At 45.9% G+C, this 27,613-nt stretch overlaps 1 protein-coding gene across 1 annotated transcript; it reads right to left on the bottom strand.

The window, feature by feature from the left end:
• Positions 1 to 12,178: 12,178 nt before the first annotated feature.
• On the bottom strand, positions 12,179 to 26,842 carry MYLIP (myosin regulatory light chain interacting protein). The gene is made up of 7 exons (XM_071553212.1): positions 26,626 to 26,842; positions 25,407 to 25,597; positions 17,923 to 18,108; positions 16,764 to 16,961; positions 16,276 to 16,440; positions 14,209 to 14,629; positions 12,179 to 13,512 (listed from the first exon to the last, which is right to left on the bottom strand). The coding sequence occupies exons 1-7, from the start codon at positions 26,710 to 26,712 to the stop codon at positions 13,423 to 13,425; spliced, it is 1,338 nt and encodes a 445-aa protein (XP_071409313.1). The 5' UTR covers positions 26,713 to 26,842; the 3' UTR covers positions 12,179 to 13,422.
• Between the last annotated feature and the right edge of the window lie 771 nt (positions 26,843 to 27,613).

Here is a 27,613-nt window from a genome sequence, read left to right as displayed (position 1 = left end):
TTCTGATTTGTAAACAAAACTCAGTTCTTGGGTCAGGCTTTTCATAGGAACTTCTTTTCGTACACCTGGTTCACCTGAGCTCTGTCTCTCACAAACAGGCAGGAACAAAAGAGTCAGGAAAAGTTTGTGTTCATTTTCCTGCTCCAGACTTTGAGGAAAGAAAAAGAGGCTATTACAGCATTGGCATATCCAGATAAATTTATCACACAAGGAACTAAAATTCTTATTTTCATACCTCTGAAGGGCATGGTCAGCCACATCAGCAGAAGTTCTCTTTCAACATATGTGGAAAGGCCACACGAGTGTTGTGTTCAGTTCTGGGCCCTTCAGTTCAGGAAAGAGATTGAGGGGCTGGAGTGGGGCCAGAGAAGAGCAACGAGGCTGGAGAAGGGACTGGAGCACAAGTGCTGTGGGGAGAGGCTGAGGGAGCTGGGGGTGTTCAGCCTGGAGAAGAGGAGGCTCAGAGGTGACCTCAGCACTGTCTGGAACTGCCTGAAGGGAAGTTCTGGCCAGCTGGGGGTTGGTCTCTTCTCCCAGGCACTCAGCAATAGGACAAAGGGGCACGATGGGCTCAAGCTCTGCCAGGGGAAATTGAAGTTGGAGAGCAGAAAGAAATTCTTTGTAGAGAGAGTGCTCAGGCATTGGAATGGGCTGCCCAGAGAGGGGGTGGATTCCCCATCCCTGGAGGTTTTTCAATTGAGCTTGGCCGTGGCACTGAGTGCCATGATCTGGTAAAGGGACTGGAGTTGGACCAAGGGTTGGACTTGATGATCTTGGAGGTCTTTTCCAACCCAATCCATTCTATGATTCTATGACTGGCATCTTGCTCTCAGGAGCCCAGGGCTGTCCCAGGTACCCACAAGCAGTGGTGCAGTTGTATCTCTGCCCATGTTGTTGGTGATTCTGCAGATACATTTCATAGTGGAGAAGTAATACAAAGAGGCATCATGACAGGCTTCCAGATGGTGCTGCCTCTTCACTGAGCAAGAGACTCCACATGCAAGTTGGCTGTGCATGACTGTTGGCTTCTTCCAAAAATAAAGCTGGTCATTAAAGCGACTCCGTTCTTTTTTTGTGGATGTCATTAAACTGAGAAATAAGGCAAGTGTTTGTGGGTACGTAGGAAGGAAGGCAAGCAAAAGAGAAAACAGAAAGAGGCAAACCCAGACAGCACACAGCATGAAAGCACTTGCAGAACTAGGTTATGTTTCTCTGCAGTGTTTTTATTTATTTTTCACCCTGCCGTAATATGTTGGAAAATACCATAATGTGCTGATGCACTGGAGGGACACAGAACACTTCTGTTCCTGTTCCTTGAGGGGCTGCAGCTGACTGAGACTGCCTTTAATTACTGGGATTGAAATTATAATCAAAGAAGGGCTTGAATAGGGGTGTTGATACTTCTTGTGTCCACAGAAGTGAGAAAAACACCTCAGGCCAAGGTTGCTTCCCCAGAGATATGTTTGCTCAGTTATCTGACAGATCTTGCAGCTGGCAACACCTTTATTTAATTACAGCTCCAGCATCTTGGTAATAGAAGACTGTTTATCTTCTGCCCTTAGACTCTTAGGTGTCAGGCTCCTCTGCTGCTCTTTTCCAGCTCCCTGATGGAACTGTGGGGAATAACAAGCCGGTGCACAATCACTCCTGGAAGCTCCTCAGAAAATACCCTCCAGGAAAATTCCTGAGACGCTCCTGATGATTCCCTCAGCGCCAGTGAAGCACTTAACTGGATGTGAGCACTCACCCTGCAGGAAAGGGCTTAATCTCATAAGCAAAACAGGAGACTTGACTCGCAGCCCTTTTTATTTTGCTGCTTCTCTCAAAGCCATCTGCTTCTCTGACCTATTTCAGAACATGCAAATTCAGGAGCGAGGTGACATTTCCCATGGCCCAGGAGATAATTCCCGTGCTAATTTTGGATTCCAGGCGGTCAGCACGGGCTGGGAGTGCTCACTCAGCAAACACCTTCACGCAGTCACGGTGAGTATTAAAAAACAGCCACGCTGAGGTTTGGCAGTGGCTCTGCAAAATGACAGGTGGCTTTTGGGGGGTCAGAAAACAGGCAGCAAAACGCCTGAGAAACGTTTGGTGGGATTTGTTTGGTTTTGAATGACGCAGGGGTGCGTTCTAGGAGAAGAAAAAGGAAATTTTAGGAGAGCACATCACATGCAGGCTGCTCACCCAGCCCAGAAACCAGAGGCTGTTATGAAATCTTTGCTACCTCGGGTGACCTCTGTCGAGCTGTGTGCTCATTCAGCCCGTCTGCAGGGGGGCTGATGACACCGAGCCTGCTGGAGAAACCCCCGTGGGGCTGTGACTGTGCATTTCCAGGCACACAGCGTGGCAGTGTGACAGCAGCAGTGACAGCAGCAGTGACAGGGGTGAGCCTGGGAAGCTGCTTCAAAAAATCACAGAGAAATCCTGCCTGGGAGAGAATTTTCCTGTTGCTTCACAGTGGAATACAAGAATGAGATTTAATGCTGTGTTTTAATGGAAGTGGAATACAAGAATGAGATGTAATGCTGTGTTTTAATGGAAATAATTTTGCTGCTTCTAGTGAAGGAGTATATGGGTGATTTTTTTTTTATTCTTCCAGGAATCCCTTTGGGACTCATCTAATATTTTAAAAACAGTATGTTTTGTTGATGACAAAAATAATATGGTATATGGCCCAAGCTCTGGGGTAAACTGTACTAACACAGCCTTGCCAAGGTAACCAGGAATATCAATTTTTCCCATGGGAACCTCTGACAGGGGGGTCAGGCCATGGTGTTTGCAGAGGGAGTCCAGCTCAGGGAAGCAAAGCCCGGGGTCTCTTCTTGAAATGCTGACCTTCCAAGGGAGCTGCAGGCCCTGCTGGTCCTCACAGCAGGACCTGGGGGAGTCAAAGACACAAATATTCTGCATATTATCTCCATTTCTTGGCAGGGCTTATGTACAGGGTGCACGTGGAGTGGGAATATTTTTCCCTGCATCCAAGACTAATTTCAGTCTGTTGTTGCACAGACAGAAGACTCTGGTGTGATCATCAGAAAATACACAGAAGAAGAAATGCCTAATGCAAAGATAAGACAAAATATACTGCAGGGGTGGAATTAATTTGGACATGGATGCTTAAATCAAACAGCCCAGTGATTGGAGCACTGGCTCACATGTAACCCGACTTTGGTCAGCTCTGGCTGAAAATGCAGTTACAAAAGGCATTTTCTCACTCCCCTTTGTGCTTGTCAGCAGAGTAGGCTCTGGGGGCAGCAGAAAATACAGGGGTGGAACTGCTGGATGCAGGTGGGAGAATACAGGAGCTGTCCTGCAGGTTCTGGACAACCATCTGAAATGTCAATGTGTTTCAGCAACCAGCTGGGCAAAGCATCCTCCATGGTGTGGGAATTCCATGAAAAAACGGAATTCAAACCCAGCTCTCCAGCCCCAAGAATTGCTGCTTTAAGCAGAAAGCCATTTTTCTTCTCCCTCCCTGACACTGGTGTGTTTTCTAAGTCAGAGCCCTTTGAATGAGGCAGGGTGGGAAGAAAAACAACCACAACAGAATTAATAATAATAATAATAATAATAATAATAATAATAATAATAATAATAATAATAATAATAATAATAATAATAATTTTAAAATACATACACAGATGCATAGACATATGTGAATACACACGTCTGTATGATCTGGATGGCACACAGGGGGGTTGCATAGGCAAGATCTTTTAGGATTGCAAAACTTCTTAGAAAATTTTTTAGTTGGGGTTTCAAAAAAACCCTCCATCAGCCTGACACAGACACAGTGAAATCAATTCTGAGTGATGCAAATCAGCACAATTATTTGAACACTGTTAGAGGCAGACATAATAATTGTTGCCTCCTGCCTGTATTAAAACACCTTTGCTCTACAAAAACCTCCATGAGCTGCAGTTCTTTCCTTTAAGTACTTGCCTGAGCTTGTTTGCCGTTTATCATAAAACAACACTGAACATTTTGCTGTCATGTGGGGTCACAGGACAAACATAATGAAAGAGCACAGGCAAACAAAACCAGTGAGTCAGTGTATAGATGTCTGACATAATATCTGCCTGGAAATGATTCCAGAAGTCAGCATATGCAAGGAGTTAAATGTGGCTTGTATTTTCTCTTTGGTCCAGGGCCCTGACTTGCTTAACAGCAACACTTGCAAACACACCATCTGTTGTTGAAGAGTGAGCAGTTTCCTGAGGAGCATCAGATTCTTTCCATCTCACTTACTCCTTGGTGCCTGTCCCATTTTCTGGGCAGTTGTCCACAAGCAACACTGAACTCCCTTTGGTTTCCTTGAGCTGTCATTCAGACTCTTAACTCATTAGACTGGGATGCAATCAAGGATGTCAAATGTTATGATTTGTAAATAATTTTCTTCCAAAAGGAAAGAGATGTGATGGAATTACTCAGTATTATTGTCAGAGTAGCTGTACAGTGTTTTAAACCCAGGGGACTGTACTCACCTCACTCCACCTTTCATCAGTCTGTTGGTAAAACTGCAAAGGGAGGTGGTGCTGCTGTCCCTCTGTCCTGGAACTTTTCTTCTGGAACATTTCTTCTGGAACATTTCCTCTGAGCTTTGGGCCATGGTTTAGGTGCATCTCCCATGGTACATTCCCCACACTGAGCTGGAGAATTCATATTTTGTGCACTTTTTCCAAATGCTTCTCTTTGCTTTTGCCTCTCCCTGGCAAATTGGTTCCAGGTCCTTTCCCTGCAGTTTCCCAGTGCTCCTGCAAACCTGCCAGGAGGGAAAGGAGAACGTTTTGCTGCAGGAGAGGATGATCCTCCCTGGAACTTTACCCAACCAACAGCCACATTCACATCAAAGGAAGGAGCCCGTGAGCAGCCATTTATTTCTCTAATGCCACAGCCTGGCTGAAGAAGCCTGACAGTGCAGGTGGAGCAGCAGGGGCTGCCACACTCCTCTCTGACAGCTGCTCCCTGTGGCAGTTTGGAATTTGTGCCCAGGAAAATGCCAGCAGGGGCTGTGTCCAGGCAAAGATGTAACTGCATCAGGCCTTAATGTTTGAAATTAAGGTCTTCTTATGTCGCTGTCCCCATGAAACAGGAGCTCAGATATGCCCCTTTCACACAGCCCAGCTGGGTTAGCATCACTCTGGAGAAACTGGGAGTGCTGTTGGTCGTGGCAGCAGGAATGGGAATGTGTGGTTTGGTGGGATAAGGGAAATGAAGGGTAGAGAAGAACTGGTATCTCATCCTAATTAATGCCCATATAAAGGCTGGCACAGTAAAGTGAGGCTTAGGACTCACCTCCCTTGGGCCTGAGCAGCTCTGAAGGAAATGTTCATTTTTCAGAGAGACAATCATAGGACAAGGAGCACAGATAACCCTCCCACTATGAGCACTTCCCTTTGAGCTCTTTTGTAGGAGGGCACAGCGTTTTCCAGAGGATGGAAACCCCAGGGAAGTAATTACCTGCTGCTTCAAACTGCAGACCTGAGGGAAAGAAGGAGTTTCAGGGGGAAAGAACATGTCTGAGTGTTTAACAAATACAGGAGACAAGCCTGTGCAGCCCAGGCCCTGCTCCAGGTGGCAGTCTTAACTTTGAACTCCCAGGCTGGAGGTTTATCTGGCTCTGCTTCAGTGCCCCTTGCAGATAAAAGCCATGACCAAAGTCCAGAGAGCTCAAAAGCTGGCCTGGGACTTGGGCCTGTGTTTGTGCCAAACTGCCTTACCTTGGAAGGAGATCACTAAGAGGAAATAGAGGAATCACAAAAACCTCTTAGAGAGATGGGTAAGAACCAAAAACTCCAGCCTAGACTGGAGTTTGCTGCAGGCTGAGTCACTGACAGCAGAGAGAGACAGAAGTTTAGGAGGAATAAACAATTAGGAGCTCTCATTTATTGGAGGTTGTGCAGGAAGCTGTAAATTCTTTCTCATCTTGGGCAAGTTAGTTTTGGATGTGTTTCCTCTCAAAGCCTTGGTGGATTCAGGAACATCACCAGCAAAATCCCAGAATTACTGACTGCAGTTCAGGTCCCTATTTGGCTTTTTCCTCAAACAGATAGAGCAGCATCACCACTTTTGGACTGCACATCTGGAAGACCAGCTGTCTTTTGCTTCTTGATATTGAGCTCACCAGAGATCCAAGTGCCCACACTGTGGCATCTCACATTTTAAAAAATGCATCAATGTCCTTGGAGAAAAAGGCAGAAGATCAGAGGGGGTAGAGAATTCATGGGAAGAGCCAAAACAGTGTAGGTAAGTGGAGGGGCTTTGGGATTTGGCTTAAATTAATTAAATTAATACTGCTAAATAGCAAAGAATGCAGCAGCCTGCAGGCAGAGGGTGATACAGAGGGACCTGCTGTGCTCCCGGGGTTTGGATCCTGCAGACCAAGAGTGCAGAAGGGGACACTGAGCCAATGGTGATGAGCAGGGCAGTGTTTTGGGCAGAGAGGGGGAACAAGGAGGTTACAGGTAAAGAAATTGGTGGCTGTGGGGGGCACAGTAACATGGTGAAGCCAGAACATTACATTTTCAGGAGTTTTTATGAAAATATCCTTTCCCTAAGTTAAACAGCACCGTGGAAATAAGTTGATAGGGATGCATTGGACATAGAAAAGGGGGTTTGCAATCATGTGGAGGAATAGGGAAAAAGTCCTAAGAGACTGAAATGCCACGTTGTGCATGGATAATGCTTGTTGGTGGGTGTGAAGTAAGGGGGTGGTGAAGCTGTAGAGTGTTTCACACAACAGTTCTGTATCCCTTTCACAAACATGCTGTGCAAGCAAAGGCTCCAAGGGAAAATGGGTAAAGAAATGGAGTCTTTAGAAGAAATCCAGGGAGATAACACTGAGCTGAGGATTGGCCACGAGGGTTGTATCTACCCCACCTAAATAATGTTGTTTCTGTGTGGCTGTGACTGGCATTAGATAAAGAGGGTTTGGGCAGCTTGGGGTTGTTAATTCAGCATTTGCATAGCCAAGAGTGAGGAAAGAAACACAATATGGTGCAATTTATTATTAAAACCACAGCAAAGTATTCGGTTTTGGGGGAGTTGCCCTTTATCTCCCTGGCACTTGTTCCTTACCCTTGTCAGATCCTCTTCCCACAGCCCCATGTTCTCCTCTAGCTCAAGGACACGGTTTTTAGCATGAGTTACAGCTGATTTTACAGGCACTGGGCTGTGCTTGGTTGCTGGTGTTCCTCTGCCTCTTTCTGTTGTTCCTCTGCCCCTTTCTGTCTCTGCAGAGCTCCTGCCAGAGAGAGGAACTGCTGTTTGCAACACGGGCCATGAAGTAACGACCACAAAGGGGCCACAACGATGCTCAGAGGGCTGCGTTGCCTCTGCTGCACAGACAGGCTGAGAGAGCTGGGCTTGTTCAGCCTGGGGAAGAGAAGGCTCCAGGGAGAGCTTAAAGCAGCCTTGCAGTTCCTGAAGGAAGCCTGCAGGAGAGATGGAGAGGGAATCCAACAAGGGAATGCAAGATAAGACCAAGGGATAATGGTGAGGGCTTTAAACTGAAAGAGGGTTGGTTTAGATTAGATATTAGGAAGAAATTCTTTACTGTGGGGGTGGTGAGGCACTGGCACAGGTTGGGCAGAGAGGCTGTGGCTGCCCCTGGATCCCTGGGAGTGTCCAAGGTCAGGCTGGACAGGGCTTGGAGCCACCTGGGCTGGTGGGAGATGTCCCTGCTGAAAGCAGGGGCGTGGAAATAAAATGGCTTTAATATTGCCTTAACCCAAATAATTATATGATTCTATGATTTTGGCTTGCAGGACATGGCAGTTGATTTTGAGGGAAATTCTACCAATAGGAACAGGATTTGAGGGGGAAATGCCAGAGCTTGTGCACTTGGGAACCTACCCAACATCATGGTCTTTTTCTGTGTCTGTTTTTCCTTCCACAAGTTTTCCCACACCTTTTATTCTTAATGTCTTCTCCAAGAAGGGACTGGCAGTAATTCATAAAAACAGACACTAAGCAATCTTGTCTCCTTTTGAAAAAGATCAGGGAAGAAAGACACAGCCTTTTCCCTCCTGTTGCAGCAGGGACATTGTTCACCCAGGGAATGGAACAAGTGTGGTCATTGACTTATCAGCCCCAGGAGAGGTTCAAATGCACGTCTGTCCCAGGGCAGGAGAGCTCTAGTGACAAGAGTGTGCTAAAAATACAGACCCTGCACCTGCCCTTGAGGAACACAAAGGTGTTGTCAGGGGGTTGGTCAGGACAAGGTGCTCTCAGGGCACTTCAGGGTTGGGGGGAAGGAGGAAATCAGCTGCTCAAAGCACAGCAGAGCTGGAGGTGTTTTAAAACAAATTCCAGTGTAAACAATGAACTAGGCAAACAGTTCTGAGGTCAAACAGGGACTCCTGGTGTGCCAGTTTGCCCCTGGGCATGTGCTTTTTGCTTTGCCCTCTTGGAACTTCAGCTCCTGAAGCAAGAGTTGGTTTGGTTTTGGAACACAAGTCCAGGTTTTGGCTGTGTCTGTGCCTGGTTTATTTCAATCATCAATACTGCTCGAGTGAGAGTCCTCTATTGACTATTTATAGTTCTAAACAAGGAAAACAAATACTGTCTCTTCAGAAGAGGTGCCAATGTCTCTGTAATTCCTGCAGTTGTAGTGCTAGGCTTGGAATTTGGTGCCAGATGCATGGATTCCTCAGACAAACAGCTTTCTGGCAGGAGGGAGGAGGATCTGGCTCTGGCAAGCCTGTTCATGTAAAAAGTTGCCATCTTACTGGCTCTCATTACCTGCACTGCTTTGCTTTGAAGCAGCAGAGAAGCCAGGCAGGAACTGCTGGATAAACAGAGCTGGCAAACCCCTTCCCACTCAGGTGCAGCTCATTATTCCCAGTGGAACCACCAAGGGATTCTGACAGTTTTATTTAGGCACCCCAATGGTAAGAGAAAAGATTCATTTATACTGATTATTTTCTTTCTGATGGAGGTGGTGCCCTTTGCATTCCTGACAAGGCACAGAAAGAGGTGGGGGATGAGGGGACTGTGATTCTCTCTGGATGGTGTTGGCCAAAGAAGGTCAGATTGTTTCCTCAGGCAGAGTTTATGTGGGCAGCTGCTAGAAGAAGAAAGGTTGGCTCCAGAAATCACTGGTGAGAGGGCAGAATAGTCTTTAGGAATAAGGAATGGTCAGAAATAGTGGACAGGCTAAATCAGGTCACTCAGGGAGAGGGTCAGTGTGAGGGCAGAGAAAGGTATGAGCTTTCAGGAGCAGATTGACTCCCCTCCCACTCTTATCTCACCCTCCCCCAGCCTCCAAGCAGCTGAAAAGAATTGCATTTTTCTTGATGAGAAATCACGAGTGACCTGTTGTTAAGTTCTGGTATGGTCTGTTTGCTTGACCTTTTCCTTTCAGGAACTTGGCACACACATGAGTGCTTTGAGAGTTTGCTGCTGGCCAGCCCTGTGAGTGCCCCATCCTGGCAGGAACCAGAGGTCACACTGAACCCTGAGGGCAGGGGGTCACCAGGCCTGCACACTCCTTTGGATCCCTTGGTTCAAATTCACAATTTCCATGGAGTTGTCACAGTTTCTGTTTTCCTATTACTGCACCAATCCATGCCCTGCCTGGAAAACCTGCCTTTCTTCTGGCAGTGCTTCCCAGTCGTGTTTTTTCCCCTCCACGATTTTACCCAAATTTCTTTCTTCTAAACCCATTTGCCAGTTGCTGTTTTCTGTTTTTACAGCCTCCATCTGGCTGCACCTGAGGCCACAAGGGTGATCCAAACACTCACCTGGCACCACAGCAGTGAAAGGGGGTGGGGGATTCCAGAAGGATATTTGACCAGGCATTACTGAAGCTGAAATTTGTCAGTTCATCATTTTAACAGTTTGTTGTTTAATGCCATACACAGGGAACCTGAGCTGTAATTTTCCCCGTCTTTGATCAACATGCCACTGTGCTGCTGTGAAGTGAGGCAGCACAGGCTGAGGGATGAGAATTTCCCCCCAAGGGCATTCTCCCAGGAATGCAACAGTGCTGATTGAGCAAGGAAATAAATCTCCAAATACATCACAAGCTTTTGTGGCTCTTGGGGGGAAGAAATCAAAATAATTTAAAAATACAGGAGCCTCCATTCTACAGTTCTTTAGCATTTGAACATTTGTGTGTATCTTGAAACAAGCTGGAGGATAGAGCTGTGCCTTTGTAACAGCTGGAGCTTGAACAGCTCAACGTGCTGCCTCTGTAGCCCCTGGCCTGGCTGAGCTCTCCATAAACAGAGACTTTGATGCAGCAAGAGCAGGATGAAAGCCAGGCAGAACTCAGAGTTCCCAGCCCTGTCTTATTTATTAATAATACTTCAGTGTGATAGTATTTTAGTAGAATGTATCTTCTACAGTTCTACACACAACCCTCTCCCCACAGAGGCATTTTTGAGTGCTGTTCTACCCCCAAAAGTGCAAGTCACTAATAAACTCCTGAATTGACCTAACAAGTCATGTTCCCCCTGAAGAGGAGTTTTACCCATGTGGCAGAAACTTGAGCCTTTCCAAGTGATACACCTTGATGGGATTACAGCAGCTGCATTGCAGCTCTGGAGATAAATAAGAACTGAATTTTCTGTGAGTTTTCTTGCCAAGTTGCACAGCTTTGGGGAGCAGATATCAGTACAGGTGCCATATGAATCTTGGTGATCAATCTTCCTGCTCCTGAGGAAGAAGCATAAAGGACAAAAAAACCAGTTGCTCCCACAAATTGTTCAGTTGTTTTCTGGGTTGGGATTTCCCCCCTGCCACCCAGTACAATATTCAAAGCATCTTAGGAGAGAGAACAGCACTCAGCAAACAAGGCCTGGCTGTTTCTGCAGTACATGCATGTGGAGTTCAAGATGTTCTCTTGTTTCTTTTTCACCCTCCACAGCCCTCAGCAGCTCACGTGGAGCAGCCACAGCACTTCTGGTAATAATAAAGTGCACTGGAGCTGCAAACATTGAGCAATACATACCACAGTTCTGGATGGTTCAACAAACCTGCTCTAGCATAGCATGATCAACTGCATTTCAAACCATGCTCCTGCAGAAAGCTGCCTGTGAACAAAGCCAAGCTGTTCTTACATTGCTTCACATCCTATTTCTTCTTGTATAGAAACCAAGTGAGGCTTTTGGTGATTTACAGATCTGCTCTCAGTTCTCAGAACAGGTAACAGCATTTCATTGAAGAAAATAGATAAAATCACACTGGTCTCACACCTCTTAACTGGAAAAAAAATCCATCAGTCTCCACTCCAAGCTGCCCTTTGCCAGTCCAGGACCAGGCACTGCCCACACCACCAGGCTCTTCCCTGCACTCACCTCCTCACAGTGCCTGAGCCCCTGCACAGCTTTGCAAGGCTAAATAAAGTCAAAGGCTTTGCCCAGATTCCCCCAAAGCCACAGAACCTGTCTCCAACCCCACCTTGATTAGGGTTCCAACTACTGGAATTATTTTTATTAGGGATGTCTCATTATACAGCCAATTTAATTAAGAGGGCCTGTAGCTCATGCTTGCCTATTTTAACAGCTTGATCATGTTGCAAGCTTTAAATCAGATGTCTGTATTAACATCTATTTATATTAATTTGCAATCCATTTGATGCAGCTGCCACAAGATAATGGATTAGAGGTCAGTACCATAATTTGGAAGGGTTGCTCAAGCACTACTGTTGCTGGTACAGGAGCTGGACAGTCTTCTCTGAACACATTTCCATACCCATTCCTTGTCCATGGCACAGAACCCCTGGGAAGTGTTCAAGCACCATCTCTTCAAAATAAAGTAATAATTTGGGAAATCTGAATAGCTCCAGTCAAAAAAGACACCAGCACTTCTGTAATTAAGAACACCTAGACAGGCTGCCTGAAACTCCAACTCCAGGCTCAAGCTGCATTCTTTCCTCTCTCTCATACCACTGGGATATACCCCATATATTTTGGGGCAGTTTTCTGTAGGAAAGTTCTCAACAAAGTCAATTCTGAAGGGTATTTTACAGTTGGAATATGGCAGCTGTCAAAGTTCTCTGCCTGAACAAACTGGGTTGTGTCATTCCCCTTTTCTGCCCTTGCACACACCTCAGGAAGCTTCATTACCTCAAACATTCAAAACCATAAACATGAAAATATTCATGGTGTATTTCCACTTCAGTAATGCCCCAGATGAGCTTCAGAACAAAATCACTCTTAGCAATAACACAAAGTAGGTTTTTTAAAGTCCTTTATTAATCTGAATATAAAAAGACAGAAGCTGCCTACGATATAGGACAAAGCTCTTGCTTCATGAGGAAACAAAATTTTCTTTACAAAGTGAAAAAATAAATACCCTCTTAGAGTAAGGTTTATATGCTAATGTGTCATAAAAAAGTAGAGTTTTAATATTTTGACAAAATGTCTGTGCAAAGAAACAGATGCATAAACACACATTTACTGCTACATTAAGGCAATATGAAAAGTATAGTCAGAAAATTTCAGTAAAGTGACAGTGTAGTTTTCTAGCTTTGATTAAGCCAGTATTGCACCCAAACATGGTCTCCAGTTCCCTCTGTACCCTGGAGAAGACACTGGGAAACCAGAGCCCAAAATGCCCAAGTAGGGGGGTGGAAATTAAAAACATTTTAGCAGGAAATTACCTACCCCATAAAGATGCTAACTGAAGAAAGCATTTAAAATCATACACAACCCTTATTTTCAAAATTAATGGTATGGAGTTTAACAGTTTAAAATCAGTCCCCAAAAATAAAACCAACTGGAAGGGAGGCTGATTACAGCTCCTGGGAGCACCAGCCAGGCTGGGTGTGGGACACTGGGAGGATCCTGCCCACTGAGAGCTGGGAATGAAGGCCCACAGGACTCTGCCAAACACACAAGACTTTCCTGACCCACCTTCAACACCTGGAGAGTAACCAACTCTAAGCTATTCCCTCAGAGTTGCTGTCTATTAATAGAATTCTGAGTTAAACACAGCTACCTGATGAAGCCATATAACTTCAGTTTAAACCTTTTTTTGTAAAGTTCTCTCCTCTTTAAAGCAGTTCACTAAAAGCTGAAGCCATGAGCCCTACTAAACTGGTACTTGTAAAAGCTAAGTCTTGCTATTAAAATAAACACTGCAACTGTACTAAAAAAAGGATTTGGAGAATGTAAAGGAAAAGGCTGCATTGCTTGCACTGGGTACACTTCCATGTGTACACATTTCCCCAGGGTTAGCCAGCTCTGTGGCAACACTGCCATGCTACAAACTTACGGATCTTTCTCCTTTTAGGTAACATGAACTCGTTCTACTTCTGCTCTCAGATGTCCCAAACCATTCTGGACATGCTGAATGAAGAATGATTTTGATCGTGGATAGGTGCCAGTGATTGCCTTCTTCACAATCAGTGGTTGCATTTCATTTCATATTAGTGCAGTTTGAAGAGTCCATGATGGGTTAAAGTGTGTCTGCAGATCATATCACAGTCAGATTGAGAAGACTGGTGTGGGTTGGCAGGTACACATGCTGGACATGCTCCACACGGGATCTGCAAACAGGACACGACTGGAAAGGAGAAACATCAGGAGGTCAGTTTACTTTGTATTTTGAGTCTCTGCAATAACTGGACACTTCCCTCCATGTACACAGTAAAACCACTCTCAGCACTGTCTAGAACTGCCTGAAGGGAAGTTCTGGCCAGGTGGGGCTTGGTCTCTTCTCCCAGGCACTCAGCAATAGGACAAGGGGGCACGATGGGCTCAAGCTCTGCCAGGGGAAATTGAACTTGGAGATCAGAAAAAACTTCTTTGCAGAGAGAGTGCTCAGGGATTGGAATGGGCTGCCCAGAGAGGGGGTGGATTCCCCATCCCTGGAGGTTTTTCAACTGAGCTTGGCCATGGCACTGAGTGCCATGATCTGGTAAAGGGACTGGAGTTGGACCAAGGGTTGGACTGGATGATCTCAGAGGTCTTTTCCAACCCAATCCATTCTATGATCATCCCAATGTAATAGAAACCATATAATCCCATATAATCCCAATACTAAGGGTGTTGTGAGGAGCATGCAGCTCATTCTTTGCCTCACTGCCAAGTTGTTAGAACATCATCCACATCATCCAGACAGAATGGTCCTTGAAAAACAGTTTCCCACAAACAAAATTTAAAAAAATAAATCTTCCTACATCAGCATGAACATATTAATGTATGACCATTAAATACACAAACCCCCAAACCTTCCACACAACAATGGCATTGCATTTACCTGTAACTGGGAAGCACAGGACTTGCAGCAAACCGTGTGGCCACAGGGGCAGAAGGTGGAGTTGATCTCCTCCTCACAACACACCATACACAGCATGGACTCCTTGAGCTTGCGCAGCTTCTCCTGCAGGGCTTTGGTCTGTTGGCAGCTCAGCCCCTCGCAGTTGTCACAGTTCATGCTGCTCTCTGAGGACTTCAGGGGGGAGCTGGGGGGGGTTTGGTCACTCCTTGAAACCAGATCCACAATGCCAGCGTTGTAGAGAGCTCGCCTTGCATGGTCATAGACTTCTTTGGATGTTCTCTTGATGTCAAAGACGTACTTTTTGCCAAGATTGATGTTTTCATTCAGGAAGAGAGATGCAAGGTGACCCTTCAGGTCTCGACTGTACTGCATCATGACAGCACTGGTGACAGTGTCACACCTACAAGGCAATCAGACAAACCCAGACTTGGTTAGTTCACACCAGTAAAGACCTCCCTACAGTAATTTGTTACCAAAGTTGAACAGCACTGAAATTAAAGCAAAGAGAACAGTCACAGGTAATATTGAAGCTCTGTTTGCATGACAACTCTACTTTGAAAAGTGTCAAATGGAAATGTGGCAGGTACTTTACATCTCCCAAGTGTGAAGTGTCCAGCAAAATGGAGTCAATCCATGGAAGGGACTCAAAGCCTTATGCTGACAAACAGCAAACACTTGCTTAATCCACAGTTGAGCCTGGCAACACCTCTATTTTTGCATGGCAATCTCCAAACACTGCCCTGAAGAGCTCAAATTAAGAGTCTGGGTACACCATCTCTTGATTTAGAGAGGCTCTCAATTTTGACTCTCAAAGCCAAGTGATACTTTGAACCAAATTTCCACCCAGTACTTCACATACCAGTATTACATTATTCTGAAGAGAACCAGTGAGAATGCAGCACAGAGAACTGAGGCATTTGTATTTGCCACTGAGAATTTCAGCTCCCCTAATGCTTGTCACATATTTCAGTGATGGAGTTGAATCTGCAGAAGCCTATTAAGGCCTATCACTTCTCCAGGCAACACGGGAAAAAACCAAACAACATGAGAACTTCACAGGGCCCAAGGTCCAAGTTCTAAGTTTATAACCAAGTGCTATTGCCAAACTAAAATTCTGCTTGAATTAAAATCAGAAATTGCAGAGGACAGCTAAAGTCAAAAGCAGAGATGCAGATCAAAAAGTAATTGAAATAGTATGTGAATTTTGAGGAAACACTGCTAAGTGTCTTTGACAGCTAGTCCTGCTGACCAGTGTTGGACATCACAGGAGGAATGAAAGGGGGTTTGTCACAATCAGCCATCAAGAAATGATTGTAGCACCCCTGCCTCAAAGGGCAGTAGGACAGGGACAGTGGGGAGGTGCAGGGGGACTGTAAGAAGATTTAAATACATGGGATGGAAGGTGGCATACAGGTAACAACTGGAGGAGCCACATAAGGGATCCCAGGCACTCAGCAATAGGACAAGGGGGCATGATGGGCTCAAGCTCTGCCAGGGGAAACTGAAGTTGGAGAGCAGAAAGAAATTCCTTACAGAGAGAGTGCTCAGGGATTGGAATGGGCTGCCCAGAGAGGGGGTGGATTCCCCATCCCTGGAGGTTTTTCAACTGAGATTGTCCATGGCACTGAGTGCCATGATCTGGTAAAGGGACTGGAGTTGGACCAAGGGTTGGACTTGATGATCTGGGAGGTCTTTTCCAACCCAATCCATTCTATGATTCTACAATCTACATATTCTGAGTGACAGGATCTTCTCCATTGCTCTCATTCTCCCCCTTACATAGGGACAACAAAAGTACATGTTGTTTATCAAGTACTGAGGAACATAAAGACTTTACATTCTGAAGTGCTGTAATTCATGGTGCAAAAACTTTGCTTACTTTCCCACAAAACAGAAAGCAGCAAAAACCTGCTCAGCTTCTGGACTTCAGAGAAAGCAGAGGCTGCATTTCCAAGGTGCAGTCAGACCCCAGGCTGCTGAATCTCTTGGCCTGCAGAGTGGAGAGGAGCAGCAGCAGCAGGGGAGGTGACTGGTGGCAATACTGACCTGTAAAATGCATGAGTCTCTGTGATGGCTCTGTAGAGTCCACTGGCTGCCCTTGTGCTGATCATCTTGAACAAGAGAACCACACTGTTCCCAGACTCCTTGGTGACAGTCAGGTACACATTCTTCCCAGATTGGGTTGCCATTTGAACAACAGGATAAGCAATCCTATGTGTTAGTATTAAAAAAAGGTTATTTAGCTTTTAAGGATAAGAGCATTTTCCACAAACTACTACAGTGCACTTTTATCAGAAGTTACAATGATCTCTGTTGTCAGCAGTGCTGGGTTGAAGATGCTGCCTCAAAAATACACAAAAATCAAGAGTATTAAGGCCATTGTTACCCTGATTATAAGCAGGTGGTGCCCTCAGGCCCTACAGCCATTTTTAGCAGCCCACAGAGCAGTTTTGTGTATTTATATGAAAACTAAAGGCATGCTCAGTGCTTTAAAAAAAAAATCAATCATGCAACTGGTTCCACAGAGCACATACCTGTTGATGAGGCTGAAATCATCTTTACAGATGGAAATGCCTTCAGGGCCAACACCAATGAGGAGTTTCTGCCCCTCACTGTCTCTCACTGAGTGCCACTCCACCCCGTAGTTCTCCAGTGTGGTGACAATCTGCAGGATCTGGTATTCAGCAGATGCCTGACTGAGACCTTCCAGCTCCTTGTGCTTGGCAATAATGCTGTGAGAAAAACATTAATAGGTGAGTTCAGTGTATGTTGTTACTGTCAGCAGCTTGTTTTAGCACAGGTTTTTAGATGATCAGTTAAAGAGATTATTAAATGCTCCTGACCTGCTTTGGCTGCCTGTAGATTTCCAGTAATTGTGAACTGGAAATAATTGAGAACTGCCAAAACATCCTGAGAATGGCTTAGAAATGAAAAAGCTACATGTGATCAAGGCTCTCCAACTAACACCACCACCCTGCAAAATATTTCCCTGAACCACCACTAAGTTTATCCCTGAAAATAAACCACACCAAAGTATCACACACAAAGTTTCCTGAGAGTCAGGAACTGAGCTATGAAGGTATTTGAGAATTGTTTACTTCTCAGAGTAAGGATTCTAAGCCAGATAAATTCTTGCTACTTTCATTTAGAAGTGTAGACCTAAGACATACTTAGAATTTATTCCCCTGCTCCAGGTGCTTGGATATCTGTATTTCCTCAAGTACTGGAGTTTCAGCAGCTTTTGTTTTAAAACAACAACAACAAAAACCCCCAGACATACATACAAAATGCACCCCCATACATACAAAATGCACCCCCATACATACAAAATGCACCCCCATACATACAAAATGCACCCCCATACATACAAAATGCACCCCCATACATACAAAATGCACCCCCATACATACAAAATGCACCCCCATACATACAAAATGCACCCCCAGACATACAAAATGCACCCCCAGACATACAAAATGCACCCCCAGACATACAAAGTACACCAAAAAAAAAACCACAACAAAAACCACCTGATAACTGAGCTCAAAAACCAGCTGTTACCAGAACATCATTCAGGTTGTATTCTGATGTCCAGAGATACCCAAACTATTATTTCACACTACAGCACCAGCAGTTAAGGGCATTACAAGGCTGTTGGTGCCCAGAAAGCAGCTGTATCACTGCACTCTTTACCTCTCCAGAATGGTCGTGGTGAGCTCTTTTGCACACAACTCCTCATAGCTGTACTTGGCAGTGTTCTGGTTGTAGTCTCCAAACTTCATCTGTGCCAACAGTGCACTGAGCTCAATTGCCTGCTCTGAGGAGCACTGAAGGTTGCCAGAGAGAAGGTCTTCTTTTATATGCAAGAAAAACATGTGCCTGCAACAGAATCAGAGACATTGCAGTTGCTGGATGATGTTTGTAATCAAGACATAGCAAATAACAACTCAAATGTTTGGTAACAATTAGTTTGGTAATCAGAAATCTGTAGATAAAGTCTGGCACAAGGGAAAGGAAAAGGCTCCATCTTATTATTCACTGAGACTGAAAATGGTACCTAAAAGTACTATTAAAAAAAATAAGCACTTTAATCATGGTCTTAAGAATAAGGATTGCTTTAACTCCTAACACCACTTAGTCACTCTGAGTAACTTCAAGTTTGACAACTTGCTGAACATTCACAGAGTTGCTCTTAATTGTCTAACAGGTCATTTAACAGACAAATTAACACTTCCACCAACATTAACAGCAGCATGTTGATTTCCCCTACAGGACCTTCTTCAGAATCATCCTTGTCTTCCCTCAGGGGACACAAATTTCTTACCATTTGTTGTTAAGACTCAATATATTTATGAACACCAACTGCAGAATTATTTATCACTGAAAAAATATTTCAGTAAAAGCAGCCCAGCACCCACAGTGACATGGTTTGGTGTCCACAGGAATGGGACATGGACTTGTCTAAAATTAAGATTAATCTACTTTTAAGAAAAAAAATCTATTGAGTCATCACTGAAGATGCCAGTAAGTGATTAGCTCTCCTGGCAGTGGGAATTTTGGGTGGTATCTCACCTATATTGTTGTACCATTCTACAATCCCTTTATACAACAGGGCAAGCAGGACTCTTTTTTCAGCACTATGAGCAATTACAGAACTTGCAAAGTTCATATTCATTCTTGGCTTTACTGTGGTAAGTGTTGCAACTAAAGATCCCAGCCCCAAAGATGCAAACCTCTGCTCCAATCCCTCTCTCCCACCTTGCTGATTCTTTCACAGATCTTCTGCTCTGGGCCACAGAAAGACACATTTTGGTTGCACAGACTCTTTAGTCAGTCCATAAACCCCAAGAACTTGATAAATTACTACAGCACCATGTCCAAAATGAATTCATTTGGACATTTCCCCAACTCCAATCAACATTTCCTTAAATAAACACCTTCTCATGCACTCTTAACCCCCTGACACCACCAGAACAGGATTGTCAGTCACTTTAACTGAGCACTAATTACAAATACAGCATTTCAAAGGAAGAGCTGACAAATTTATTCTCATTAGCTGGAACACATTTCCAGCTGCCACACCTCAATGTTTTATCTTCAGTCTGAGGTTCAGACAGCAAATTCACTGCTGGTTTTCCCCTTTTGAGTCCGAGTGTGTTTGCTGAAGGAAAGGCACACAGAAATTGGAAGACTGAGGGTTGCCAACATTTTATACACCTGAAGAAGGGATTGGATTAGCCCAGCCAACCATGCTCACATTGCACTCTCCAAAATTACACTGATATCCTTGCTAAAATCACCCCCTTCAAGGCTTCAGAACATGACACTGGCCAGAATTCAATTATAAAACCAGACTGATATTTTTTACACAAAACTAAACAGTGATTTTTGATCCTTAAAGGCATAAGAATGTTTTTATTGCTGAATACAGCCAAGCAAAACTACAGCAATAGGAGCCTTCAGGCTGTTCCCTGTCTAATTCTGCAAATTCTGAAGGACCCACCAGTTAATCTGCAGAAAACCTGGCCTTTTACAGATTCTGTTACTGACACAGAAAGTATTAGTTACACAGAGAGTATCTTTGCCAGTTTTTGTGAATTAGATTGTGACCTGATCACTTCTAAACAATCCCCCATCCCTCCTCTCTTGGAATCTCTGGCTAAAAAACCCCCCCAAAAAAAAAGGCCCCCAACCCAAGCAACCCAAAAAAAAAAAAGGCCCCCAACCCAAGCAACCCAAAAAAAAAAAAGGCCCCCAACCCAAGCAACCCAAAAAAAAAAAAGGCCCCCAACCCAAGCAACCCAAAAAAAAAAAAGGCCCCCAACCCAAGCAACCCAAAAAAAAAAAAGGCCCCCAACCCAAGCAACCCAAAAAAAAAAAAGGCCCCCAACCCAAGCAACCCAAAAAAAAAGGCCCCCAAAGCAACCCCAAAAAAAAAAAAGGCCCCCAAAGCAACCCCAAAAAAAAAAAAGGCCCCCAACCAACCCAAAAAAAAAAAAGGCCCCCAAACCAACCCCCAAAAAAAAGGCCCCCAAACCAACCCCCAAAAAAAAGGCCCCCAAACCAACCCCAAAAAAAAAGGCCCCCAAACCAACCCCAAAAAAAAAGGCCCCCAAACCAACCCCAAAAAAAAAGGCCCCCAAACCAACCCCCAAAAAAAAAGGCCCCCAAACCAACCCCAAAAAAAAGGCCCCCAAACCAACCCAAAAAACCCCCCCAATCAAAAAAAAAAGCCCCCAACTAAAACAAAAAAAAAAGCCCCCAACTAAAACAAAAAAAAAAGCCCCCAACTAAAACAAAAAAAAAAGGCCCCCAACCAAAACAAAAAAAAAAGGCCCCCAACCAACCAATTTGTTAAAGTTTTTTTTTCCCCATCTCTAGAGCCAGTCAGGTTATGCATAAGAAGATAATTCCTTGAAAAAAAATGAGTATTTCAGCACTGGTATTTTACACTCAGTGAATTTGTACCTGGCAAGCTTTAGAACAACGAGCTGTGAAGGAAACTGAGCTGTTTGTAAGTTTCCCAAGGTTACATTTCCAGCACTGCTGGTAAAATAGCTTAGTTTATTCACCATACAAGACACAAAATGTTTGTGTTTCTGCATCATTCCCCACCTCAGTTACACAAGATACATCAATATTACCTGTTACAAATGTGAGAAGTGACTCAAGTCAGACAAAAGGTGCATTTTTTAATACCTGAACTCTCCCAGATCCAACATTCCCTTGGCACATTCTGCACTTTTTACTACTCTTGCCAAAGCTTCATTTCATCTTTAAACCTTCCTGACTCTGAACTTCACCCATCAGGAGGCAATCCCAGTGTTCACCCACCTGGACTGGCAAGAACTCCACAACAACATCACTGTGAAGTGTTGAGTGTATGTAACACAAAATTAATTTATTTTGTAACTCCCTGAGGACAGTTATGTGCATTAGGAATCAAACTGCACTACTGGTAATAGTTTCTGCTACTTTTTATAAAAACAAGAAAAGAAGGAATAGAAAGCTGAAGACTTTAAGCTCTCAGTGGAAAAAGTCACAAAACCCAATCCTTTATAAAAAAAATAAACTATCTGCATATGACTAATGGTTCCTAAACTTGAAGAAGAGCCAAAAAGCCTCATTTTCTTGCCAGACTACTGGAAATAATGTGAGTATAAACCCCAAAGAACAGGCAGTTCCTTGGGTGTGACACCCCTTACCTCAGTTAAGGCTCTTTTCCTACTGTTAAGTAAATTTACAACTCTCTATAATCTAAAGGAATCAAAATTAAGCATAATCATTCTTCCTAAACATAAAGATCTCAAAATCTATATAATTCTGTTTTAAAAGCAGCTGTGAGGCCACCCCATAAGAAAAAGCAAAGTGTATAATTAATGCTCGTTGGTATCTTTGTCTTGTTTGCTCTCAGAGTGGGTGAAAGGTCCTTAACTCTGATTTATCCAAACACATCCATTAAACTCACCCCAGTGTCTTATTAGAGCAGATTTTTATTGCACTGGAGCAAAAATGTCACTGCAGACAATGCTACAGGATAAAAGGATGTTTTTCTCATTTTCTACTTCACTTATTGACTGCTCAACCTTTTACAAGCCTGTTCTTGATTTCAGGTAATTCATCAGCACAACTGGACAGCCCTGCAAAAACAACACACTTTGTAAACATAATTCAAACACCACCAAACACAAACACACCTTTGAACAGCCTCCAAAACAATTGTCACTGTCAAGGCTGGAAAAATCCATCTCTTTAGAAAGCTCCATGATACTCTGTGGTTTGTTAGAATTTGATTTATTTTAAATCATCGTGGCTTGCACATGAATATTTGATTTTCAGTCATGTTGCACAAGTGAAATGACTTTGCCCATTTTGATTTACATCTGGGTAAACTTTACAGTGCTCCAAAAATTGTTCAATTATTCTTCTAACTGTTGCACAACCTATCAAAAAATACAGAAAACAAAACAAAGCCAGAGCTTATGATCTCAATCTTGGACCATCCCATGTATCTTTAAGCAAAAAGGAGCCCTTTCCAAGGCAATGTGATTTTCCATTCAAAGGGAAATGTGCAGATATTCCAACTTCTCTCCAGCAGCACAATGTTCACATTTCAGACTTGTTTGCAAAACTCTGACAGCAGCAGATTAAACATGAATGACATCCTTGCACTGAAACACTTCCATTCCCTTGAAAACAATTCTAAACTATGAAATCACGTGATGAAATCCAGTTCTAAGCAGTCAAATAAAAAAGTCATAGATACTGAGATCCGAAGAACAGAAATAAATTGCTTTTAACCCTGTGAAAGGAAAAGAGCAAGGAAGTTTTTCCATCCAATTCTCCAGTTCCCAAAGTGCTTAGAGAAGGTGGTTTGATGCCAAGTGGTCAGAGGGACCATCAGAACCTGCCCTTGTGCCCTGTAACAAGAAGGCTCCTTGCACAAGAGGGTTAAAATGCACGAGCCTGGGATCTTCACTGGCTGATTAGAGATAACAGAGGCAGAAGTTGAGTTGCCAGATCAGCTTTCACAGCGTGTACAAACCTGACTATAGCACTGCCACAAACACACACCTGAGTTCTAAGTTGAAGTGCAAAGCAAAGACCTCTAATGAAGCAACTGGGCTTGGCAAAGCTTCCCAGGAACACAGAAAAGACGTTGTAACAACTCGGGCACAACACCTGCCATTATAATCATGATGAGGCACATCAACAGAAATTAAAATGACTTGCAGCTTCCCAGATCCCAAAAGCAGTCTCAACATGCATCTAATTTATATGCAAAAACTGCATCAAAGGCAGCAAGCAAAAGACAGGGAGATTTCCCCACTGTTCTTCACACACAGGACCAGGAGGCAACAGCTCTGCCAGGAACACCCCAGTATATCAGTCAAACCAGGGACACCCCGTGTCCCCCCCCTCTCCCCCTCAGCCAGGGGACACCCCGTGTCCCCCCCCCTCTCCCCCTCAACCCGGGGACACCCCGTGTCCCCCCCCCCTCTCCCCCTCAACCCGGGGACACCCCGTGTCCCCCCCCCTCTCCCCCTCAACCCGGGGACACCCCGTGTCCCCCCCCCCTCTCCCCCTCAACCCGGGGACACCCCGTGTCCCCCCCCCTCTCCCCCTCAACCCGGGGACACCCCGTGTCCCCCCCCCTCTCCCCCTCAACCCGGGGACACCCCGTGTCCCCCCCCCTCTCCCCCTCAACCCGGGGACACCCCGTGTCCTCCCCCCTCTCCCCCTCAACCCGGGGACACCCCGTGTCCCCCCCCCTCTCCCCCTCAACCCGGGGACACCCCGTGTCCTCCCCCCTCTCCCCCTCAACCCGGGGACACCCCGTGTCCCCCCCTCTCCCCCTCAACCCGGGGACACCCCGTGTCCCCCCCTCTCCCCCTCAACCCGGGGACACCCCGTGTCCCCCCCTCTCCCCCTCAACCCGGGGACACCCCATCCCTCCCTTCATCAACCAGCACTCTGACTTTGCAGGTAAAGGAAACAAACAAGGTGTCAGCTCTAACTGTGCAGCTAATCCCTGCAATGCCATGACATATGTATTGATTTTTGAGTTCAGCAACAGGCTCAACAAGTTTTTGTTCTTCTCCTTGACACCACACATGCTCACACACAAACTAAGTATGAATTCAATTACGTGCATGTGATCCTCAACCAGAAATGAGCAGGAAAAAAGTAAATTTACTGGAACTCATTGTCAACAACACAGGAATAGACATTAACCACAGGCACTGGATTTCTAGGTCTGCTGCTGGTAAGATTACTGAGTGTACACAACTAAAAGGCAGTTCTTGCAGACTGATGTACAACTTGTATTTGTTTACAAGATAATTCTTTTCATGAATGAGCCTCAATTAACTTTAAAATTAATACGAGCTTCAGAACAGTCATAATTAACACATAAAAGAAAGCCTGTCCCACCTACATCCCTTTAAAGTCGAGAAATACTCTCTGCTTTGATGTAGCTGTTCCATTTTAGCCACACAGCCTGGTCTTTGGGGCCCTTGGGCAACGTTTCACCAGTTCAGGCTGTTTATTGCACCACCTGCCAAGTCTTGCACTGACAGGCAGGAACAGACATCTGCAAAAACCCTGCAAAGCTGAGCAAGCATTCATCAATGATAGCAGAAAAAAGGCCAGTTTTAGGTTTTCTCAGATTTTCTACAATTCTTAGTGGAGACACATCCAACATGCTCAGGGTTATCTCTCCTGCCTCCCTTAGGTAGCATTTCTGTGGCTCCTTTTGTTCTACATAAAAGCCCTTTGTTATTTGGTTTTATACTTACTGAGAATATTTAAATAAGAGGACAAGTTTATTTAGGGAAAAACACTCAAAAAGAGCCTAAAGACATGCTGTGGATAGTAGAATTTATTTTTCCAAAATAAGGAACTTGAAGCTGGGTCTTAACCTCTGAAAGGACTAATTTAAGGATTTTGGAAATACCAAGTTAAGGAGAGGAGTGAAAACGTGTTTTGGCACTATCACATAGATAGTGGATTTCAACTGGCCCAATTTATTTAACTTTATCATTGAAAACTATATGGAAAAATTAATTCCACTAAATACACGTGCAACTCATGTGGTAAACAAACCCAAGGAGTAAAAGCAAGCACTTAGAAGACTAATTCTGATTTACTAATAGTATAATAATACTCTGATTTACTAACAGTGTAACAGTAAGAGGACTGGCCAGAGAAGAAGCAAAACAGCTGTTTCTTTTGTAGCCTCCCAGGGCCTGGAGCTATTTGAAAGTTACTGTAACACAACACCAGACCAAAAGGAATCCAGCGAGTTTTTTTGCTCTGTGGGAGGAATTGTTTCCTGCCTCTCTGTACCAGCCGTTCAGAATGACCTAAAGTAACACCACAGAGCAGGGGTTACTATCGGACACACAAACACCAGAGGAAAAGTTTAGTTTCTTTCAGCACTCACAGAATCACCCACGCTCGTTACTTACTGGTAGCTCTACACTATATTTAATGTTACTAGTTTAACTATTTAATAACAAACAAACTTAACACTAAGATCTTAAAACTCCACAGAAAAGTCTGGCAAAAAGATTTTAAAAAAATCACCAAACAAAAGCGTGCAATCCCTTTCATAAATTACAGAAGCTGAAACCAAAGTATTACAATAAATCTACTTACAGCCATGTTTACTTTACCTTGTCTGTTCCTGCAAGATAAGATGTGGCTCAACAAAAAACTTGACTCTCAGTTTCAATCGATAAGGGGCCAAACCATCCATCTGCTGGGAAATCCTGTTCCTCAAATTCAGCCATAGATTCTCCCCTTTGCTGCCAGTGAACTGCAGTCCAAAATAATCAACTTCTATAATCCCCAGCCTTCTGCAAACCTGAAAGAAGGAGGTTCTCTATAATGAGGCTACACCAAAACAATGAAAAATAACACCTGAAGTGCTGTGTCAGACTGCTCACTTAAAACACACTCACACACAAAATCCTGCTGTCAGCACCTTCATACAAAGGATTACTTGGATTTTAGGTTGCATACAAAACAGCACAGAGAGAAACGCCAAGCATGAACTAGGAATTTCTCCACTAGCTGAAAAGCACATGGATTTCCACAGTCCAAATCTCACCCCAAGGACAGGCACTTCAGAGGGTCAGCAGATTTCCAAAAGAGGAGAGTATCTGCAGGATAAGCTCTGCCAGGGTTGGATATCAGAAAGAAATTCTTTGCAGAGAGAGTGCTCAGGCATTGGAATGGCCTGCCCAGAGAGGGGGTGGATTCCCCATCCCTGGAGGTGTTTAGGATGAGACTGGATGTGGCACTGAGTGCCATGATCTGGTGATCACAGTGTGGTTGGATCAAGGGTTGGACTTGATGATCTCAGAGGTCTCTTCCAACCCAGTTCATTTTGTGATTCTATTCAACATCTCAGCCAGCAGCACTTTCCGGGCAAGGAGGAGTAAACCAGCACAGCCACGCACAAGTTTTATTTAGATGCCACCAGCAGACCGGACCGCTGCGTGTGGTTCCCTCCAGCTGACACACCGAGGCGATGGAGGGCGAGAAGGCACCTGGGCAGCAGCTCCGGCCTCATCCCGAGCGTTGGATGCGGCGGGCGGCGCATCCCCCGCCCCGGGTACCACTCGTGCCGCTTCCCGGGGCCCTTCCCGCGGGATGCGGCGGCAGGGCCTGCAGCGCCCGCCACACAGCGAGGCGGGGTGGCCAAAAACAGCGAAATGGAAAAAAAAAAAAAAAGCCAACGCAACAAACCACAAACCCCGAGGCTGCGGCGCTCCCCGCCCCCACCGCCGGCCGCCCCCGCACGGCCCAGCCCCGGGAGCAGACCGAGGGGCTGCCCGCGGCTCACTCGCGTTGGGGGGCACCGCCGCTACACCCACCTGCCCTTCTCACCTGGTTGAGGCAGTCCTCGCCGTTGGCTTTCGCCTCTACCTCCACCTCCATCACCACCGCGTCCGGCCTGGTCACATAGCACAGCATGGCTGGGGACAGCCAGCACCGCCGCCGCCGCTGTCACACACACTCGGAGGGGCCGCTGCCGCTGCTGCTGCCAGCGCCGCTGGGGCTCGGGCTGAGCCCCGCTCGGCTCCGCTCCGACCGCGCCCGCGACACCCACAACGTCTGCGCCGTGGCGGCGCCGCTGCCTCTTTATGTACCCCCGCGCGCCCCGCCCCTCCCGGCCCGCACCTGCGGGCCAATCGCGAGGCGCCGCTCAGCGCTGCGGCCGCCGCCGCCACCAATGAGCGCCGCCCGCCCGCTCGCGCGCTCCCTGGCGCCCCCTGCCGCGCACGCGGGGCGCGCGTGCCCCCTCAGTGCCCCCTCAGAGCCCCCTCAGTGCCCCCTCAGAGCCGCCTCAGTGCCCCCTCAGTGCCCCCTCAGTGCCCCCTCAGTGCCCCCTCAGAGCCGCCCCAGTGCCCCCTCAGTGCCCCCTCAGTGCCCCCTCAGTGCCCCCTCAGTGCCCCCTCAGAGCCCCCTCAGAGCCCCCTCAGAGCCGCCTCAGTGCCCCCTCAGAGCCGCCTCAGTGCCCCCTCAGAGCTGCCCCAGTGACCCCTCAGAGCCGCCCCAGTGACCCCTCAGTGCCCCCTCAGTGCCCCATCAGAGCCGCCCCAGTGACCTCTCAGTGCCCCCTCAGTGCCCCCTCAGAGCCCCCTCAGAGCCCCCTCAGTGCCCCCTCAGAGCCCCCTGGGCCCCCTCAGAGCCGCCTCAGTGACCCCTCAGAACCACCTCAGTGCCCCCTCAGTGCCCCCTCGGTGCCCCCTCGGTGCTCCCTCAGTGCCCCCTCAGTGCCCACTCAGAGCCCCCTCAGAGCCCCATCAGAGCCCTCAGCGCTTTCTGTGTCCCCTCAGTGCCCTCAGAGCCCACTGAGTCCCCTCAAAGACCC

The sequence above is a fragment of the Pithys albifrons genome, chromosome 4 (assembly GCF_047495875.1).
Source record: "Pithys albifrons albifrons isolate INPA30051 chromosome 4, PitAlb_v1, whole genome shotgun sequence".
NCBI lineage: Eukaryota > Metazoa > Chordata > Aves > Passeriformes > Thamnophilidae > Pithys > Pithys albifrons.
The sequence above is the reverse complement of the archived record's forward strand: the minus strand, read 5'-3'. Positions and strand labels throughout refer to the sequence as shown.

What these genes read in the sequence shown, in the direction of transcription:
- MYLIP (XM_071553212.1), bottom strand. Translation starts at nt 26,712, where the DNA reads ATGCTGTGCTATGTGACCAGGCCGGACGCGGTGGTGATGGAGGTGGAG. An exon ending in GCGAGGACTGCCTCAACCAG is followed by an intron (nt 25,598 to 26,625) that starts GTGAGAAGGGCA and finishes TCCTTCTTTCAG; the next exon opens with GTTTGCAGAAGGCTGGGGAT. An exon ending in ACCACGACCATTCTGGAGAG is followed by an intron (nt 16,962 to 17,922) that starts GTAAAGAGTGCA and finishes TTTTTCTCACAG; the next exon opens with CATTATTGCCAAGCACAAGG.